Source organism: Mytilus edulis, chromosome 4, assembly GCF_963676685.1.
Source record: "Mytilus edulis chromosome 4, xbMytEdul2.2, whole genome shotgun sequence".
Classification (NCBI taxonomy): domain Eukaryota; kingdom Metazoa; phylum Mollusca; class Bivalvia; order Mytilida; family Mytilidae; genus Mytilus; species Mytilus edulis.
In genome coordinates, this window is record NC_092347.1 from 70,227,138 (window position 1) to 70,248,525 (window position 21,388).

General features: G+C 31.4%; 1 protein-coding gene across 6 annotated transcripts in view; it reads right to left on the reverse strand.

Moving 5' to 3' along the window:
* The window catches only part of LOC139520378 (retinal dehydrogenase 2-like), a 35,994-nt gene that overhangs the window by 7,759 nt on the left and 6,847 nt on the right, over positions 1-21,388 (reverse strand). For 2 of the 6 annotated variants that reach the window (XM_071312969.1, XM_071312968.1), the window contains exons 2-12: positions 18,696-18,741; positions 13,383-13,462; positions 10,533-10,637; positions 10,034-10,174; positions 8,884-9,013; positions 8,411-8,472; positions 6,132-6,260; positions 5,277-5,390; positions 4,552-4,654; positions 618-802; positions 93-257 (exon numbers count right to left, since the gene is read on the reverse strand). In XM_071312969.1, the coding sequence (XP_071169070.1) occupies positions 93-257; positions 618-802; positions 4,552-4,654; positions 5,277-5,390; positions 6,132-6,260; positions 8,411-8,472; positions 8,884-9,013; positions 10,034-10,174; positions 10,533-10,637; positions 13,383-13,430 (1,182 nt within the window). In that variant the 5' untranslated portion in view covers positions 13,431-13,462; positions 18,696-18,741. Of the gene's footprint in view, positions 1-92; positions 258-617; positions 803-4,551; positions 4,655-5,276; positions 5,391-6,131; positions 6,261-8,410; positions 8,473-8,883; positions 9,014-10,033; positions 10,175-10,532; positions 10,638-13,382; positions 13,463-18,695; positions 18,742-20,093; positions 20,836-21,388 lie in introns of those variants that run through there. The other 4 variants (XM_071312972.1, XM_071312971.1, XM_071312967.1 and 1 more) reach the window with 3 other exon arrangements.

The following is a 21,388-nucleotide window of genomic DNA, read 5'->3' on the forward strand; positions in this document are numbered from 1 at the left end:
TACATGGTGTTAAATTAATGTTTTATTTTGATTGATGTGCCGACTTTATTAACATACTTTTCATTTGAAATGGTTCTTAGGATAAAATGTACCTCCTCTTTTCCAATTCTCATATCTTCATTGACATCAGAGAATACAGTTGGTTCGATGAAGTAACCCTTAGTTCCAATTCTCTTTCCTCCACATTCAAGTTTTGCACCTTCCTTTTTGCCGCTGTCAATCAGCTCCATGATCTTTTCAAACTGATCTTTGTCAACCTATTTATTCATAAGTGAGATATTTCTTTTTTAAAGATTAATTGTAACAATAAAAATGCAGTGACAGATTATTGTTGTTAGCTTAACGACCAGTAGCAAGTATACCATTCCTACATAGGAAGAAACAAATTAGCAATAGATCTTATTGATAGAAAATAATAAACTTATAGTTGTGCTTTGAAACTAAGTTCGCCTCGGACAGAAGTCGGAAATTCTGACTGTCGCTGGTAAATAGAGGTATGTTGGATATGAATATGTAGATTACAATAACCGCATTCGTAAAAACTAAAACACAACACAAAAGCACCTTAAAATATAATTATTCAGCAATTGCTGTATATAAAAAAAAATGATATACACCTGTGGTCCAGAGTCGTGCTTTTCGTCAAATGGGTTCCCAACAGGCCTCTTCTTTGCTCTTTCCACTAATTTTTTCTTAAATTCTTCGTAAATTTCTTCCTGAACATATGTTCTTGATCCAGCACAACAGCACTGTCCCATGTTAAAGAATAATCCGAAGTGAGACATATCAGCTGCTAAATCCACTATTGATACATAAAATTAAAAAAACCCAGTGTATACCAATTCACTAGAGGTATAGATGAGAGAAGATATAAAGATATCATACTGTCATTCGTAAAACTATAAGTCAATGTTCATTCGTTTCCTTGGTTGACAAAGAATGATTTTGACAGTTTTATAGACTGTCTCTTTTTTTAATTTATCAGGGGGTTCTGTTTAAATTTTGTTAGAACAATTGTCAAAATTTTGGCTGGTATTATACATTTAATATTTGGTTCATTTTGTTCCGCATCCTCGATTGGATTATCGTTCTTTCATAGAAATCTTACATAAGGTGCACATTTGATTTAGTACAAGCACCAATTACCAATGGTTGCTTAATTTAACACGATGATTCATATTTTTATTGTTTTACTTACCTGGAATTTGTTCTTTTTCATCAAACATGCATACTTTTCATTAGTTTAAGAATGTACGAAATTATTAGTTTTAATAGTTTGCGACTCTATCAATTTGACAGATAAAGTCATTAAAAACGTTTTCATTTGTCAATGTTTGCTTTACAAATCTCTTTAACCTTTTACATAACCCGTACGAATCGTTTTGTAGCTGCAAATCAGCCATACCGGTAATGGGTTCTGAATTTGACAACTGTCCATGAAAAATAAGCTCCACATCATATAATTTTTAACCCCCATAACAATTACCAAAAATACAAGAAATCTACATGGGGACCTTTATGACAGCTTTTGGTCATTCTCGACTAAAGGGGGACCATGAAGACTTGGCATTTGAATAGTTAAAAACGGCAATAAATGAAAATATTGATACTTCTAATTCTATAATGAAAATTCAAATAAATATAATTTAAATAAGCAATGATTTAGCATGTTCACCATTCCTTGTATAGAGGGATAAAATACTTCCGATCGCGCTACACTGTACAGTGTACAGCGTAGACACGGTTTGTAATGTGAAAGTTCCTCCATCGTTCAATTTTCATCCATGGAGATCCCTGTATCCTCTAAACACAGCCTCAGATTATTTTATTCGAGTTAAAATATATTGCATTTAAAGGTTCTTTAATTTTGTAATTCTTTTTGCCTTCCGACTGTTTTGATTTTAAGGCCACTAGTGATTCTTATTCAGACAAAACTTGCGTATGTAGTATAGTATCATAAGACCTGGTATCTTTGATGATTTTTTACTGGTAAAATGCATACTGAAAATTTATGATTTCGTTTTCTGTACGTATAGAACTGTTTTTGGATCGAAAAAAGGGAAAACGAAAAATATCAATCAAGTGATCATTTATAGTTTGTTGATGTTCAAAAACTTTAAGAGTATACAATCAAATGGTCCTAATCAGGACATACAAAATTGATCAACATTGGGTCATTGGCTGACTTAAAAGTAAAGTTGGTTATGATTTCATGAGCTTGAAATTACTAAGCAGTTTCATATTTTCCGTTGAGTGATATGGGCTAAAGATTGATTTTATCACTTTTTATGAATTTCACCTTTTTTAATATTACCGAGGAGTTTGATATTTGTGATACTTTTGTATATAAATGTACAAGAAAAAGTGTTTTTTTTTTATTTATTAAAACCAGTCTCAATCCACCATTTTATACATAAAAAAATGCCTATACCAAGTCAGGAATAGTTTAAACATATTTGTTTATAGTGCATTTGGAAACAAATTATTCCAACTTATATTAATCCCTTTCCACTTTGTGGGTGCGAGTGATGCCTTGTAGCGGCATTATCAGCTCTTTTTCGAAATCTACAAAAATGTATTTTACGTGCAAGAGATATGGCTCTCTCTTACCACAGGTCAGCCATTTATCGCCCTCTTCCGACGCATTATCATTGTTTCTCAAGACCATACTCGCAAATGGTGTCAAGGGAGACCCCGAAAATTCAGTTCCTGAAATTTTCTCCCCGGAGCGGGGATCGACTCAGGAACTTTTGTGTTAGCAGTTCGATGCACTAACCACTACACCACGGCTCTCATTAATCAGGAATAAGTCAGGAAAATGACAGTTGTAATCCATTCGTTTGATGTGTTTGAGCTTTTGATTTTGCCATTTGATTAGGGACTTTCCGTTTTCAATTTTCCTCGGAGTTCAGTATTTCGTGATTTTACTTTTTACTTATATTAAAAGATACGTGTACTACATTTTATGAAGGCAACAGTTTCCCAACATTCGATTGAGTTCAAAATTAGTTTCTTCGTTCAAAAAAGTATAAATTATAAAGGGTATGTTTATCTTCTCCCAAAAAAAATAACAGTTTGTTTAAAAATAAGACGTCTTTTAACGCAACCTGTACAATAAATTTGCGTTATAAAATATTCTGCAGTAAAATAAATATATTAAAAGGAAACAGTTATATTGACTATTATTGACATACTTGTAAATACAGCAATACCCATTATAAAGTTAGTTTATTCAATATCTATCAACTCTGTCTAATTTAATTTTACTACGAGACATGGCGACATTATTATTTATATCTATAAATATTTTGACACTTTAAAATCAATATGTAACAGAGAACAAAAACGAGGGTTTTCATTATTATTTAAAAAGGCGTTTTAGGTCAAACCTTAAGAATATTTTGTTAAGTCACGTTAAAAAGAAACACCAAATTGTGTTCCTCATTATGTCAGTAATAATGGGGCTATCTTGATAAAAATATAATGAATAAATTATCGAATAAATGTCAGTTCTCTGAGTGGTACTACTCAATTAATCATTTTTGCTGACAGTGAAAATGGCAAATTATAATGTATTTCTGACCGTGAAACTGGACGTTAAATTTCTAAACAAAGCAAATAAACTTTCTTAACCTGTGACATAGTATTTATAAAATATTTGTTGATTTTTTTAATATATACTTTAAAGCTGATTTTGATAGAATTTATAAATAAGTTAATGTGACTCAGTTTTGAAAACAGGCATCTATCCCATCGAATTGGAGATATAGGATACTACAGATACAGTTAAGTCGGCTTCATATCTTGACTTACATCTAGAAATTGACAATGAGGGTCGGTTGAAAACAAAACTTTACGACAAAAGAGATGATTTCAGCTTTCCAATTGTGAACTTTCCATTTCTAAGTAGCAACATTCCAGCAGCACCTGCATACGGGGTATATATCTCCCAATTGATACGATATTCCCGTGTTTGCATTTCCTATCATGATTTTCTTGATAGAGGGTTACTGCTCACAAGGAAGCTATTAAACCAAGAGTTCCAAATGGTGAAGTTGAAATCATCCCTTCGTAAATTTTACGGACGCCATCACGAGTTGGTTGACCGTTATGGAATAACCTTTCACAAATGATATCGGATATGTTCCTTACGTCGTAACTACAATCTCCTTCCCTTTCATGAATGTGACCTACCGAATTAAACTATTTACCGGATTTGTAATCACATAAGCAACACGACGGGTGCCACATGTGGAGCAGGATCTGCTTACCCTTCCGGAGCACCTAGTTTTTGGTGGGGTTCGTGTTGTTTATTCTTTAGTTTTCTATGTTGTGTCATGTGTACTATTGTTTTTCTGTTTGTCTTTTTCATTTTTAGCCATGGCGTTGTCAGTTTGTTTAGATTTATGAGTTTGACTGTCCCTTTGGTATCTTTCGCCCCCCTTTTCGTGACTAGATAATTAATACATGTAGATATTAAAACGCAATACCATAGGATTACATCGTATCATGTAACACAGCTATAATTAAAAGACCCATAAAACAACTTACAGTCAGCATCAGCGAACACAACGTTTGGACTTTTTCCACCGAGTTCTAATGTCACGCGCTTTAGGTTGGTCTTTGCTGCAGCTTCCATCACAAGTTGACCCACCTGAAAATTATAATGAATTTTAACTTTCGAATCCTTTTAACTTTTTGAAAATAGTATGATAAAGTATTAGCTATTGTTCAAGGAAATATGACTTTCAGTGTACTAGTATGTTCTTCCACGACAAAAAGTCAGATATGGAAAAACGATCTATATATCCTTACATGTTATAAGTTATCTAGATTACTTAGACGTGCTACTTTTTTATACCTTTCCTTGTAATTTTATATGTACAGGTGTCTACCAAAGTTGAAACGAGCTTGTTTAGCACAATATTATATTGGAACCATGAGCATTTAAGGAAGAAGGAAAATACTTATCATTATCCTTGCACGTCTAATCTTATTTTACCAATTGGTTCTTTTTTCGCTATCGTGCCATTTTGTTACTGAGTCGGGATTTGCATGTCGGATGATTCATGTAAATTAGGTGACGAGTATCAGTATTCTTTCTTTACATCTAGTTTCGCGTTTGGAGTTTAATTCCGTCATTTTTTTTTATCGTCGTTTGTATATTTAAAATGAATTTCTAGGTTTTAACGTAAGAACTGCTGATTTTTTCTATTGATGAAATTTATCACGCATATTTAGCTTTTTTATATGTTAACACGTTAGGTAATACATACTTCAGTCGATCCTGTAAATGCAACCTTGTCAATATCAGGATGGTGAGATATTGCTGATCCAGCGGTTGGTCCATATCCGGGAATCACATTCAATACTCCAGGTGGAAAACCAGCCTTTTTTAAATCATAAAACACTAATATGATAAAGCGTGCACTCTGCCAACATCAAATACTCACAATACACCTCAATGTGTATTGAATATTGGTTTCAAAGTTGAAAAAATACACACAGTAGTTATTTGTAATGTTTAAACCTTTCCATTAATGCATTGAAAAAATAGTAAAATAACAAAAATACCGAAATACAAGGAAACTTCAAAATGAAAAATACTTAGGCAAATGACAAAATCAAGAGCTCAGTCACAACAAACGAATGGACAACAATTTTCATATTCCTTAATTGGTACAAGTATTCCCTTACGTAGAAAATGGTGGATCAAGCCTAGTTTTTATGAGTTCAGGGACTGAAAGTCATAATGGCAACTGTTTATTATACTTGCAGCATTTCGTCAACTTGCAGGTTTACAATATAACGGTTATTAGAGTGTTGTTTTAGAATATGTATAGACCCAGGTTAGGCGTAACATGCATCTGTTGAAATATTCCAACCCATGTATATGTATAGTAAAATAACGCCAAACCTCAATATACAAACAAAACAATGATGATCTTTGTTATGAGAAATAATAGTCACAGTTAACTATTTCAGCAGTCATGTCTTTCCTGGGAAACAATATTGTAATCCCTACTTGCTTTTCCAATGAGAAATAGTGTCAAACTTAAAATGAATGATTAATTACAAAACAAGAACGAGAAAAAATTCAGTGCCGATTATTCTAATACGATTCGATTTACCTCCTTAGCCAATTGTGCTGTATAAAGGGCTGTAAGTGGCGTTTGTTCAGCTGGCTTTAACACCACAACGTTTCCGCAGCAGAGAGCTGGTCCAATCTTCCAGGCCATCATGAGTAATGGAAAGTTCCACTGAAAAGTTAAAAATATTAATATGTAAACATACTGTGTTGTTTAAGAAGACTAAATTTACCGTCTATGTTGGTCATATAACGCCTCACATGGTTTTCATTTGTTTTTCAGCGTTCCTGATGAAGGTAAATCCAAAAACCTTATTTTTTCATTTGCTGTTCTTATAATATACAATCGATTTTGATTATAACTGTTGTTACCCTGATAATCGATAGCCACCACTGAATGGAACTGTCAAAACGAAGGTTAGTATTGCATTAGAGAAAAGAGCTGAAATTGATCAAGCACCAACAGCTAGAACCCTAATGTTTACTTAAATTTTGCTATATAAACGGTATAATTATGTTGAATACATTTGAATTATTGTACTAGGTTGCCAATACAGAAAATGAAGAAAATGTTAATCAAAATGACTGTATGTCTATCACTTTTATGACTTGTGACGTTCACATAATGGTCAAACAGGAATCAATTTACTGACTTGACCACAGGTTAACAATCGTTATGTAAGTTTTACGTACAATATTGGTTTCCCCAGATGTTTAGTGTACATGTTACTACAAATAGTATAATGCCATCGTAGATCAATTAATTATTTTTTCATGAGTACCTCAATTTGATTTTAAGCATATTTTGCTACGATAGCTTGAAAATTCATAATGTGGCTACACCGAGTTGGTATATAGAGCCATTATTTTGATTTCTGAAAAAACAACATTACTAAAAACCTTTAAAGCCTCTCACGTTTTCTTTTCTTATTTATAAATGAGCAATTGGTGCAATCTGAACACAAGTGCAGAACGGTTATTTCATGTCTTGTTATGTCATAAACATATATAAATTTATAGATTTGACCTAAAATGGCCATTTACACGTAGGTTTTTTTTTAAACAAGGAAGATATGAATCAAAGAAAGATATGAAATACATACTGACATGTATCATGCCCTTTTCTCCTTTATATATACTGACTGACTTTAGAAACGCAACACTCATTTTGTAGATTTTTTTTACCAAATCATGTTTGATCATCATACAACTACCATCTGACTTTACCTGTGGTTATTAAACAGACCGAATTATTGAGATCTCAAGAAATTCAGAAAGCGAAATTTTGAGCCAATAAAAGATTTTTTTTCTTTTTTTTTCTTTGTGAAACAGGTCAATCCTTGGCCACTCTTAAATCGGTTAAAAAATGTTGTATCACCATATTGCAAAGACTGAGGAATAAAAAACTGAATCAGCCCATTAGAATACTGCAAACAGGAAAACGTGAACGTGCTTCAACCAGACAATGTGACGTCAGAAACTCGTCTTACTATCCTTTTGACAATGATATCGGTAGAAGGGATGTGTTGAAGACCATCAATGACCAGATCAACATGTAGTGACAATGCAACGTCTATAGAATTTGATTACGCAACGTCATTTGCGAGACAGACCTACGACCGCAACGTCAACTGCTTATCAAATTGCTGAATGCCATTTTGCAAAAATGTATGCCATAAATGTTTCCCATTTACTGAACTGCCAAAGAATCGACTGCAGAAAATCATTTAAAGCCTTAAAGTTTCAACCGCATAATTGCCAAAACCAATTGTAATAGGTGGATTAACGGTAATCAGAAAGTGAAAAACAGAACCCAAAAACGTTGCGAACAGATTTGGTTGGCCTTTCTGATAATCATTTTTGCGTTTGTTACAGGCAGTCATTGCTTCTGACGATTACACGTTCATTGGTAAGGGGAACACCAGGGTTTTAGTGTATAGCACAATATTTGAACGTTGAAAATGACGTAATCAATTCAACTTTCGACCTGGCATTTTATTTAAACATTGAAGTAATGAAAGAACTTTCTGTTCATAAATTTGTTTACAAAAAAATGAATATTTGAAAATGGGAATTACAAAGAATAATCTAGTGTTGCGTTTCTAAAGTCGGTCTGTATATACAAAAGTACATCATCTTTCTGTGCCTGGCAACTGTAATGATGGTTTATGAGAGTTAGGCATTGATGGCAGAGTTTTGATAGTTTTTGTTTGATTTGTTCACATTTGCCCCGACTTTGGACGATTCGGAGCTTCCCATATTTCATAACCATGGATTTCGCTAACGATTCCTTTATTCATAATAAATAGCTTATAGACTTACGGGTATGATTTGTCCACATATTCCAACTGGTTCATGTCGTGTATAGCAAAAAAAGTTTCCATCTAAACAGAAAAAATCAAAATGTTATGTATGTGCTAAAAGCATTTTTAACCGTTTTTCCTATAAGCATTTTGTTTGTATAGACATGCAAGTATGAAAAGAAAAGAAAATATGAAATGTGAAAGTCGACATTATACTAGTTAATAATGGTAAAGGGGTTGGTTAATATTTTTTTCAATAAATCCTTCTGAATTTATTATAGTTTACAGTTACATTTTATCATTCATGTTCTAAACTTAGCATCTGTTTTTTTTCCTTCTTATTTTTCGTCTGTTTCAGTGAAAGTATTTGACATACATGAATCATTATTTCTAACACTCATTTTTCTGTATTTATATACATCTTAGCGTAACTTTATAATAAATACTGATTTTGACTAAGCACAAACATGTCATTTTAAGACTAAGTCTTACCCATGGGTATCGTCTTTCCTTGTATCTTGTCAGACCATCCAGCAAAATATCGTAAACATTTGATGGTGTATGGAACATCAATGCCATATGAGTCTTTAAACGGCTTTCCATTATCTAGCGTTTCTAAACTCTAAAATTTATATTTATACTGTGCTGAATAATTTTGAGAATATCTTTTTATCTTCATTAGAGGCCAAGGGGCCTTTGAGAGAGAATTTTTTCCACTCGAGTTGGTCGATTGCTGTTTCATGGATGATTACTACTGTACTCGTTTTCTTTGTGTATGTTTTAATCCATGTTTGTTGATACATAAAGAATCGGAATGTATTTTTAAAGTTACGGACATTATTGGCCTTGCAATTATGTTTTAAAGTTTTCAGTACATCCCGACCAAGATGGTCTTTCATAACTCAATGTCAAATGAATCAGTTGTTCATCTCGGTCCACCTTTTGAGCAAGACTTATATTGAAGTCTAGTTTATTTTTCATGTATACATATAAAAAAGAAGATGTGGTATGATTGCCAATGAGACAACTATCTACAAAAGACCAAGATGACACAGACATTAACAACTATAGGTCACCGTACGGCCTTCAACAATGAGATTTGTTTCTATCATTTTTAGAAATGTCTGTCTCAACTCCGAATCGACATGTGTTACTGGTCTTAGAGATACATAGATGTCATCTGATCTGTAAATTAACTGCAAATAATAATTATGACAGAACATTCAGTATAATAAATTATATACCGTATAGCTGAGAGGGTGATATAGCAGATTGGTATCCCTCGAAAAGGCATTATAAACCTTGGCTTCGCCTCGGTTGGTAATGTTTTCTCGGGGTAACAATCTGCTCTATCTCAGCTATGTGTTACTAGTATTTATATGATGTTATATGTTGACTATTAATCTTATATGTTGAGTGTAGATTCTGTTGACGGTGATACATGCATAGAAGCAGATCCTTACCCTGTGGAATAAAATTTTGATTTCGATTAGTTAATTTTTAATAGATTTACGATGATTAAACATCGGTTAATATTACCTCCAGAATTTAATTAAGAACTTATTAAGTTATCTATTAAGAAATTTCCTAAAATCACATTTTCTTTACTGTGTAGTTTTGTTTTGGTTTTTAATTTACTTACAGCTATATAAAGAGCATCTCTCTCAATAAGATCCGCCAGTTTTTGTAACAGTTCTCCACGTGTACTGGCGTCCATTGTCCGCCATGTTGAATCTGGTTGGAACGCTGCTTGTGCTGCTTTTACAGCTTTGTCAATATCGGCCTATAAATAAAAAATGTAATTAATTTCAGAACATAATTGTACAACCAGGGCTTTTGAACCTCAGTTTCCTGACGAAGGTTAATCCAAAAAAGGCACTTCGGACGCACAAAACTTCAAATTGCTTTATTACTATTCATTTTCAGGACTTCAGATTAGGGTCATGCAACGCATTTTATCAATAACGTAATAATGTGGGGAATATATATTTCAAAGAAATTTTGATATCCCAAAAAGATATTAAACCTAAACGTTTCATTATCTTGTAAATTGAGAACTTCGTTATATCTTCGTTATATAATATTTTAGAAATTGATCACTTGTTACGATTTACATTTTTTTAGCCTCGAAGTCCTGTTACCTTGTCTCCCTCTTGTATGTCAACAATCTTATCTCCAGTTGCAGGATTAACTACTGGAAATGTCTTCCCACTTGTAGAATTCACCCATTCATTATTGATAAAGAGCTGAAAATATTATTATTCAAAATTACAAATCATGTGAACATTAACAAAATTAATAAATAATATATATTTAACATTTTGCTCTGATTTTAGCTGAAAAATATGCGAAATGCAACTATTTTAATGGTGTATTTTAAACAAAAAAAAGACATTTTTATGCCCCATTTATGGACATTATGTTTGCTGGTCTGTGTGTCCGTCCGTTCGTCTTTCCGTCCGTTCGTCCGTCTGTCCCGCTTCAGGTTAAAATTTTTGATCGAGGTAGTTTTTGATGAAGTTGAAGTTTAATCAACTTGAAACTTAGTTAACATGTTCCCTATGATATGATCTTTCAAATTTGAATGCCAAATTAGAGATTTTACCCCATTTTCACGGTCCACTGAACATAGAAAATGATAGTGCGGATGTGGCATCCGTGTACTTGGGACACACTATTGTTTAAAATAAAAGCATAGTCTGTATTCAAAATTATAAAAAAAAAACAAATTTATTCCAAGGTGAGCAGTCCAAAGCAAATTTAATACAACCTTGAAAAAAGTGTTTACAAAAATATTCCTCTTAAAGGTCACTCTACTCGAAGAGTTTTTTTTAAAGGTATCTATATTGTTCATTTAAAATATTCTCTTTGTACATTGTGGTTCAAAATACTGCTTTTAGAAGTTCGTGCTGAATAAAGCGTTTTAAATGTATGATTGTATTTATACAATATTTTACAACCCGTGGATTAAAGTTGGACGTTTTTTCATTTATAGTTATCATCATTTTTTAATTAAATGGGTGGATCGAGTTTTTTTCACAAAGAATTTGTTAAAAAATACAATATGTAAAGTACTGAATGATTACTAACGAGCTTGTACTTTATAAAGACTAGTAGTGGAGTATTGACCGAAAAACCTCAACTTAGATAGTTATAATTAGGTTTTATTATCCACGAAAGCAAGGCTTATGTTACAAAATTTTAAATCAAGGACTCTAGTTACTGAATGTTTATTTTATAGGTCATTTTTACAAATATTTAATATAAATTGGATAGGTAATTTTTGACAAATATTTAATATAAATTGGATGTTCTGTAAATGAGCCTTAGAAAAGATTTATAAAAAAAACAAGCGAAGAACTTCCATCTCACATATTTTATGAGCATTGAATTATATTTGTTGTAAGGATAGGTATTGTCAGAAAAAAATTCTTTGAATCAGTGGAATTAAATATTTCAATATCTTTATATACAGAAGAATCTCAAACGTTCCTTTGATTATACCGTAGTGGTACTTTCATACTTTATAACAATTAAATTGTATTAAAAATTTTGATTAATTTACGACGGTTAAACATAAGCATTGTCTTTTGTGATCCACGAAGCACCTGCAGCAAAACTTAATATAGTTTAAAAAATGAGACAGGAGATATCAAATGGAGAATCAAAACTCGTCAGTCGAAGATAGACGGACTGAAGCATGACACAATGAATGAAGTATATGTTCATGGAACATAGATAAAGCCTGGCTTGCATATAACGTGATAGGGGCATAAATCAAGAATGGAAAAAGTGACCCCATCCATACCGAACTTGATCTATTGTTTGTGATGATAAGCATTGTGTGTAAGTGTCATTCGGCTAAAGCAATCTTAAGTTAGAGAACGGAAACCAATTTAAGACATACGTAAGGACGGATAGACAGACGTACAAGGACGAGGTTAAAACATTAAGTCCTTTACAGTGACGTCTGGAAATGAAACCAGATATGTTGCAAAGGGTACATATATCCTATTTGACGTTTTACCGTAAATCCATACGCATACAAAAACTTATATTTTGATGAAATGATATTTATTTGCCCCATTTTTTTTCTTTTTCAACTTAATTTTGAATTGTTGTTGCTGATAAAATCATTTTAATACAGCAGGTCTGCGGTTTAATTTCTAACGAAGTAGTATTTTTGTTGGTAATAGATACTACAAAAATGTAAAGAAAAGTATCTATAATTGCATGTCTTTTGGGATGTTTACTTAATCCTCAAATCATAATTGAAATGAAGCAATATGGTCTCTTAATGCAGGACACAAATCCCAACATGCACTTGTAAAAAGACCAAAACCACTTACCCGAAAAAAGGAAAAATAAGGACAGGTTAGGATTTCGAGAGAAGGGTCAACAAATGTTTGTTGCTGAACGAAGATAACTAAGATAATTTAAGCAATTGGTTGCCAATTGCCACTCTAAAAAAGAAAAAAAAGAAAAAGCACTTCTTTCAGGTACCCAATTTACATTTACGAATTCTACAAAATTGTTTTAATCATTGTTGTTTTTTTTTATTTGTTTTTCCGAATTCAATAGAATAATATATTTTTTACAGCATGTACGTTGAGAGTCTCGCTGTCTCTTTGAAGAACAAACAAACAAAATACATAACAAAAAAATAAAAAAATAAATTAAATATAGAAAATTATTTTTTCTTGGTCACAGATTGCACTATAAATTATATCTATAAATGATAACAATGCTTTTCTGTAAATGGAAATTCTGAAGTGAGAATTGCACTTAAAGTTTCCCATATTTATACTGGTATATTAAAAACAATTGTGATTACAAAGGGAAAAGCAACTGATTGCTGGATTGGTGTTAGCTTTATGCTTTCCTCGGCACAATTAGGCTGTACATGTATTGCTGCGATATAAAAAAAAATCAACCATAAAATACATTCCAATCAATGAAATAATAAGAAAAAGTAATGAAAATTAACTGACCTTAGTGTACTTGATTTCAGGTTTTGCTTGAGGTTTTGGTAATCCCATCTTCCTGACTTTTATCTATAACCAACAGCTGTCTGTCAATAAAAAAGATTTAAATGATTTTTTTTCTCTTTAAATAGGTAACCTTCGTCACGGCATATTTTCTTTCTGAACAAAAGGTCGTCGATCTGTCAAACAGGTCATTGAATTAACAAAACTATTTTTTTGTTGTTCGATCGTGTTTTAAAAAGAGATTGAGACGCCATGTGTAGAGCACACACAACTGTATCTTTTGTTTTAAATATTATATTACAAATAAGATTACACATACTAATTACATTTCAAGTGAGCAATATTATTCGATTTACTTTTTGAATCAGATTAAAATGAAAACTAATGATATGAATAATTGTTGTTAGTTTGGTACGTTCATAATGTCGTTTATCTCTCTAAACAAAAAAGAAATTGAATCAAAAAATAAATTCTAGTTCACCTGTAATAAGTCATTATAGACTTTTGATACGGTATAAGTGAAATCCACCCAGTGAAAGTAACAATTTTTTGAGACACATCCCAATTTACTGCACATGCTCAGACATTACATCACAGGGAGCATAAACAGAAACATTATTCTTCCATGAACCGGTCTGAACGGTATAAAAAGAATGACTAACCAACACTACTGATGAGCGATTGCACCTCCAAAATACACAATCTATTGACATTAATATCGGTTATTTTAATCAGACATTGACAAAATGACTAACCAACACTACTGATGAGCGATTGCACCTCCAAAATACACAATCTATTGACATTAATATCGGTTATTTTAATCAGACATTGACAAAATGACTAACCAACACTACTGATGAGAGATTGCACCTCCAAAATACACAATCTATTGACATTAATATCGGTTATTTTCATCAAACATCGACAAAATAGAGGACACTGACTTTTCAAAAGAGTATTTGAATTTTCCCTCATCGAAACACTGTAGGGCTATAAATAAAGGCTAAATTTGTCATTTTGACGTTATTCGACGTAAATATTTTTGTTAAATCTTCAACTCTGAAACCAACATTAAAAGCCAATAAGAAAACTACATTGCACTTTGTCATAATCGTCATGAAGGAATCTACTCTTAAACAGAATAATTTAAACCAGCCACAGAAAAAAAACAATAATGCAAGCTCGGTTATGACTAAAAAAAACATAAGGAGAAGATGCAAGTAGTCGTTCGTTATCTTGAAAACAGCTGTCATAGGTAGCGAAAATATTACATGAGCAAAAATGCTCATGCAAAACGACTCTTTATAAATTGATTCAATGCACACATTATTAGTCATGTTAGTGTTATTGTCCAAAAATGACACTTTAGTGTTTTCATAAATATAATGACATGTATAAAGATAGACAGAAATCTTAAATGGCAAAAGAATCCACAAAACAAGTGGAGTATAAAGTTTTTCACATTCTTCTTTGAAAAAGAATTATTTTGTTCGAATTTAAGATACACTATATGTTTCGTCAATATCATATTTGCCTTTAAAGTTTGTATTTATACGAAAATTCACAGATGGATATCTCAAGTTTTTATTGTAATAGTGAACATAATATAGATATGGCATTCTTTAAATACACAAATGAATTCATAAAACAAATATCAAGTGTCAACAATGTCTTGATATGGTATGCACATATATATAAGGCAGTTTACACTATGTGCAGAGTCATAATGACATTTAAAATGCCAATTATGATGTTAGATGAAAAAGATGCTTAAATACATGTGTGTTTAATGACCGAAATCTTTTATTGATCTATTTTTTATTATTAACAAAAATCTTGCACATTTTGAAAGATAGAAAGAAACTTATATTGCAAAAAATAATCATCATTGAGAAATCTATTAATGAATTGCTATAACCAACAATCAGCCCCTAAAAGCTGTTATTTTCCATAAATGTATCTAATGTTGCCTTATTCTTTATCGCATGATTTAAAAAAAAATAGAAGCGGAAAACGTAAAAATCAAAAATTATCCCCAATACACGATGTTGACTTATATTAGATTGACGGAAACCAGATTCGGTTTTAGTTTGTACCCAAGATTTATTTAATCTCAATCGATTTATGACTTTTGAACACCGGTATACTACTGTTATGCCTTTATTTGTTTTCTATATCTACTCATTTTTACAGAGGATGACCTTGAGGTCACTCCGATGTATTGTTATCGCTTAAATTTCCGTCATTCATAAATAATAGTCAAATTAGTTTTGGGTTTTCAACACCAGTGAAAAAAGTGCATTTTCATACCTGCGATTTCTGTTCTCCGGTTGTACGATGTTTCAACAAAATATGGAATCATTTCAGTTGTTGATTTAGTGGTGAAAATTTGACTGAATTATATCTTAATAAATACGATTTTATATGTTTAATTGGTGTTTCAGAAAGAGGTCAGGTGCTCTTGTTCATTCATAAAATATCGTTCATTCATAAATTTATCGTAAAATAAAAATCACTACACCTGTAATCTAAAAATAGCGGTCTCACTAATAACGACAAGAAGAATTTTAGCGACAAGAAGCGTCAAGAACGGACAAGAAGAATAAATTAAGCGACAAGAAGACTATTAAGCGACATGAAAACTTCTCGTATCGCATGAGGATGACACATATCAAATGAACAATTATGTGTGGGACTTATTTTTAAGAAATGATGTCAAAGTAACACTATGAAAATATTTTTAGTAAGCTTAAATATATATTTATTTTTTACATGTTTATGTCTTGTAAGTTATTTTATTTCTGTCCCATTTTTCAATATTAGCGTCTCGAAAGGTGAAATGTTTTAACTGAATGGTTAATTTAAATTAATTATGAAAATTGTTAAAATTAAATAAATAAAAGTAATTATTGCCCAGTTACAAACACTACCAGGGGATAATCCATAATTACCCCCAACTTTAGCCTGGTAAACTTGTTGTCTCCTTGTGAAATATAAAACATATTAAAAATGATTTCCTGCTTAAGTCTTTTATTGATATAAAGTCAAAACCTTCTTGCTTTTCACTAGACAACCATGTCCTGTCAGGTTTAATTCTTATATATGTAGATGAAAAATAAAAGTCCCCAAAACATTAACATGGCAGTAATTGCTTTTACAGCCTTTAAGGCTTTGATTTTTTTTACAGAAGAGTGTCCACCATGCACTTGCACTGCACTATAATAATAGTAGAATAGAATTATCATATACAAATAGATGAAAATTAGATATACATGCAATCGTAATATTAATAATATATATATAACAACAAACCAGTGTATTCTCTACGACTATTATTATATAAGTATAATAGTCCAAGGTATACTGATTTCTTGCACTATAATATAATAGTTATTACGGTGAGGTTGAATTTCCTGCCATTTATTCATCATCCAAGCACGAACTTGTATCAGAAAAAAATATCTCTGTAAATTAACCCAAGTTTCAGGTATAGAGATGTGATCTGTTTCTGTGACATGTGCTTTTGACCATCCACAAGAACCTGCGGTCATCCGATGTTCAGTACTTCAGTACTTTGATTATAAACTAGAGGTCAGCGTCTTGAAATTCAACACTATATTCGATGTGAAACTATTTTAATTCCATTTCTACATTTTACTGTATCAATGGAGTTCCATAGTTGATTAAAAAGCTTCCATTATGCGCAAGACTTTAATGTTATACGATAATTTTGTTTACAAAGTAAATATAAAGTAAATTACAATTTTTACGCTTTACAAAAAATAAACTTATTTTGGAAATATAATGGCACTTCAAAGTTCCAATATAAAACCCCTGGTCTACTTTTTAATTCATATTTACAAATAACAGGTTCTGGTTTTATTAATCATTTTAGATTTTTTGGTATGAATTAAACAATTTTATAAATCTAATGATATTTGTGCTTGAAGGACATAGGTAATTTTCCTTTGTGATGGCATCAACAAAACGTTTATTTTTATATTCTCAAATATATCACATAATGAACTGTAAAGAAAATATCTGTTTGAGTAGATTGTTTCCAATGCAAATATTTGCTTAAAATTTTAAAACGCCTGCTTCATCTGCAAATTATTAAAATAGTCAATCAAGAGAACCATTAATTTCACAAATCCAGGTCAAACGTAACATATCAGTAGTGCTCCTTCAAAAGGTAACAAATATGAAAAAGATTGGTGAACAAACTAAAATTCAGAGGCCAATCCCCCACAAAAAACTACAAAAACAACAATGCCTGATTTTCGACAAAGAATTTTGGTAAAAAATATATATTATGCTGTATTTGTAGATATAATGACACATTATTCAGGCAACAGGTTGATTATATAGTATGTTGATAGTATGTAACCCTAGTATTTTCTCATTTTATAATTGGCGAGGTTTCTGTCATATTCTACTCAAGTTTTCCCTAGATTTCAATACATTGTTTTCATAATAGTGAAAATTCAATAATTATTTATAATGGAGGTCATACAATTTTATTTCTTTTGAATTATGAGAAAAAAAGAATATACAAAATTCATTTACTTTATCATTCCACTTAACAATCATTGCCTACTTTTGTAATAATTAAAATTAAAAGCAGTAAGATTGTAAAATCATCATTCAATATTGTGGCAGCCCTAAGAATGAGAACCAATCTCAACAAGACACTATTATGACCCATAACTCTTAGTATTATCTAGCATTGCAACGACAAACATGAAAATGTAACGGGAACAAGAAGGAAAACATAGAACAGAAGGAGTGAAAAAAGAAAAAAACTTATTATTCATAAATCACAGATTTTAAAAATCTGCGTCAACCAGAGGAAGTTTTACACCAATGACTAACTGACAAACTATCACTTAACCACACTTTTTTTCGGTACTGGGTTTAACAGTGCACCAACATACCCCCCCCCCCCTTTTCTTCTTTTCCCTTTAAGGCCTTGTCATGTCATATTACTAAATAAAAATGTAAAATATAACTATCTCTACATTATTTAAGAAATGTTTAAACACTTATGTATGGTTTCAATTTTTGTTTAGTTTTAGGACAATTAGCAATATCAGCGCCTTTTGTGCCAAGCAAGGTCTTGCTTACTAATTTTGTAAACTACAAAGCAAACGCGATAAAAAAATATTTTGCGTCGAGAAAATGAATTAGCAAAATGTATGAAAAGCTAAGCACGAAGTTTATACAACATGACAAGTACATCTGTCCTAATACAAAGACAAACTATTTCAGATATCATCGACAAAAGCTTTTGAAAAAAGTAGTCTGACTGTTTACCTTATTTTAGTTCCAGACTTCGATCGTCGAAGGGTACAAATTATTCCTGTAACACATAATACATTATTGTAAGATATAATAGTGTACAGACAAAAAACATATAAACAAACGCCCCCTTAGCAGAATCAATTTTCTTAAAAATAAAATTCGCTTTCAGAATTAAAATAAGACTATTTTGTAGTTCCATAAATAAACGTAAACGACGATGATCAATAAAAAAAATAGTTGAATACAATATAAAGTTACGAAATAATCTTATTTAGAAATAAGAAGATGTGGTATGATGAGTTATGAGACAACTCTCAATAAGAGACCAAATTTACAGTTATAGATCGCCTTCGAAAATGAGCATATCCAATAATAAGCTATAAAAATGTAAAAAAAAGAAAGTCAAACGTGAAAACTAACGGACTTATGTATGTACAAAATAATGAATGAATGATATGTTTTGCACCTTTAAAACCCCCCACTAAATTACTCCTGACTTGGAACATGCAAAACCGAATGTGGAGGGGTTAAACCCCTTTGAATTAAGATGCCAACCCTCCCACTAACCTGAGACAAGTGTTGTAACAGAACAACATTTGAACAAACTATAAAACTCAGTTGAAAAGTGCTTTAAAACTCATCAGATGATACATCTAACAAAACTGACTGGACGTGGACTGGTACTTATGAATTCCCAATGGTATGTAAAATAAATCCTTTTATATCATTGCCTGACATGTCGACAGGCGCCAAACCTTGGAGTCACTGGAAGTTATGCCTCAATCATAAATGTTGTTTTGCTACACTCGGACGACCTAGAGCTTGCAATAATTTATCAACATTTGTCTATTGTTGAATACCGTATGTTTACCTCTATATAACTAGACTTTTGTTGTTTTTTATGTCGCTGGGCTGATGTCTCATTTACGTATATCGCTCGTCCTTTTTTATTTAATGTATTTATTTTGTAATAACTTTCTGTCAATTGGACTCCAGTTTACAATTTTAAGTATTTGTTGCATGATAAATCAATCTTACATGCATATAAACCTATATAACATATATTAATTCAATGGACACGTTATTGATGCTTCTAGATTCATAAGTTATAAAATGTATATGTTTCTGCATGCCACGTGTTACTTTTTTCCAATTACCTTATCAATCTAAAGTGGGTTAATATTTGAAGCATAAAAGCATACCATCTTAAAGAGGATATAGATATATATACAATAAATATCAATAACTTAAAGAAGTATCTTATAAATGATGTCAGGGGTTAACCATTGACAACAGCTGTAAATAAATGTTGAAAAAGATGTTGCATCCTTTTAAAAAATTGATTTAAATAAAAACAATTGCTATTTATTTTAAAAAAAAATTAATAAGTAACACTTTATAAAGACTTACCGACCGTGCTCCTTTAGTGACGGAAAAAAAATAATTAACATGGATATAAAGGAGGAAATAACCGGATGTCAGCTCTTAATAAAATATCCGTTTAATCAACATCGATCATTATTTTTTAAAACGTAAAAAAAATATCTCATAGTTCAACTACTTTATGATAATTTCATTCTGTTCAAATGCGACTTTTCAACGGTAACAGTATTGAGACTGTTGACCAGCAGCGAGCAGTTGTGTGCCTGCTTACAATTGTCAATGAGCTGTTACTTTTAGCAGTCATTATGAATCAGCGTTACTACTTTCCTTTCAGAAATACTACCACCATAGCCTTACTTTTATGCGATTTTGAACAGATCATTCTCTGTAACAACAGAAGTCGTTGTTTTCCATTTTCTCGCAAATGATACTTGTTTGTAAGATGTCGAATTCACAATTACATTTTCCACTTTTTGTCAGTCTGCCAAGGCAAGAAATATTGGGGAAATCATACAAACCTCTTTAGTCTTTAACGTGCTAACCTTTCACACTGTTAATCTTTTTATCAGAAACAAAAACAGATATGTTGTTACGGTAATTAACCCATGAAATATTATCTAAACAACCGGAATAACACATCATATCAAAGCATGAGCAAGTTGATTAGCTTCGTTAGTAATAAAAAAAAATAATGTAATTCACAAAGGTAGGAATTTGTTATAGGAATCCAGATCACAGAATCACCAACTGAAGTAACAGACGTAACCACTTTGATTGATTTACAGAATTCAAAAGGAGGCTGAATATTTTTTAATTCAATTCAACAAAATTGAAAGAAACTAGATTACTACGAGTAATATGATAAATGATCTAAAATCCTGGATGTTGTCTAAATCTTTAAAGTTATCATTTATTTTCGTTAAAATTGGCATACAGAACAAAGTATGACTTACTTATGTTCTCTGAAAAATTACCAGAGAAAACACAGGACTTCATTATCATTTTATAGTATCTGTGGTCCTGCAACTAAACGACATCAAAATGTATTTTATGAAACTTTTTTAACAAAATTATTTTACACACGCAGAACTTAAAAAGGTTCATGATTGTTAATTCAGATAGTTCCTTCAATTTGCTCGTTTCGAAGTATTTGATGAGAAGGTATAATATTTCCTATTTTTGTTGTAATACATGATAGCCTAGTAAGAACATAAGTACTGAAGAAGTTTTACGTTTTTCGTTTGAACTTGAAATAATTTTACTATGCATAATTTGATAAACAATCTTTTAAAGTGTGTTACGTCACAAATTGTCTGCTCGAT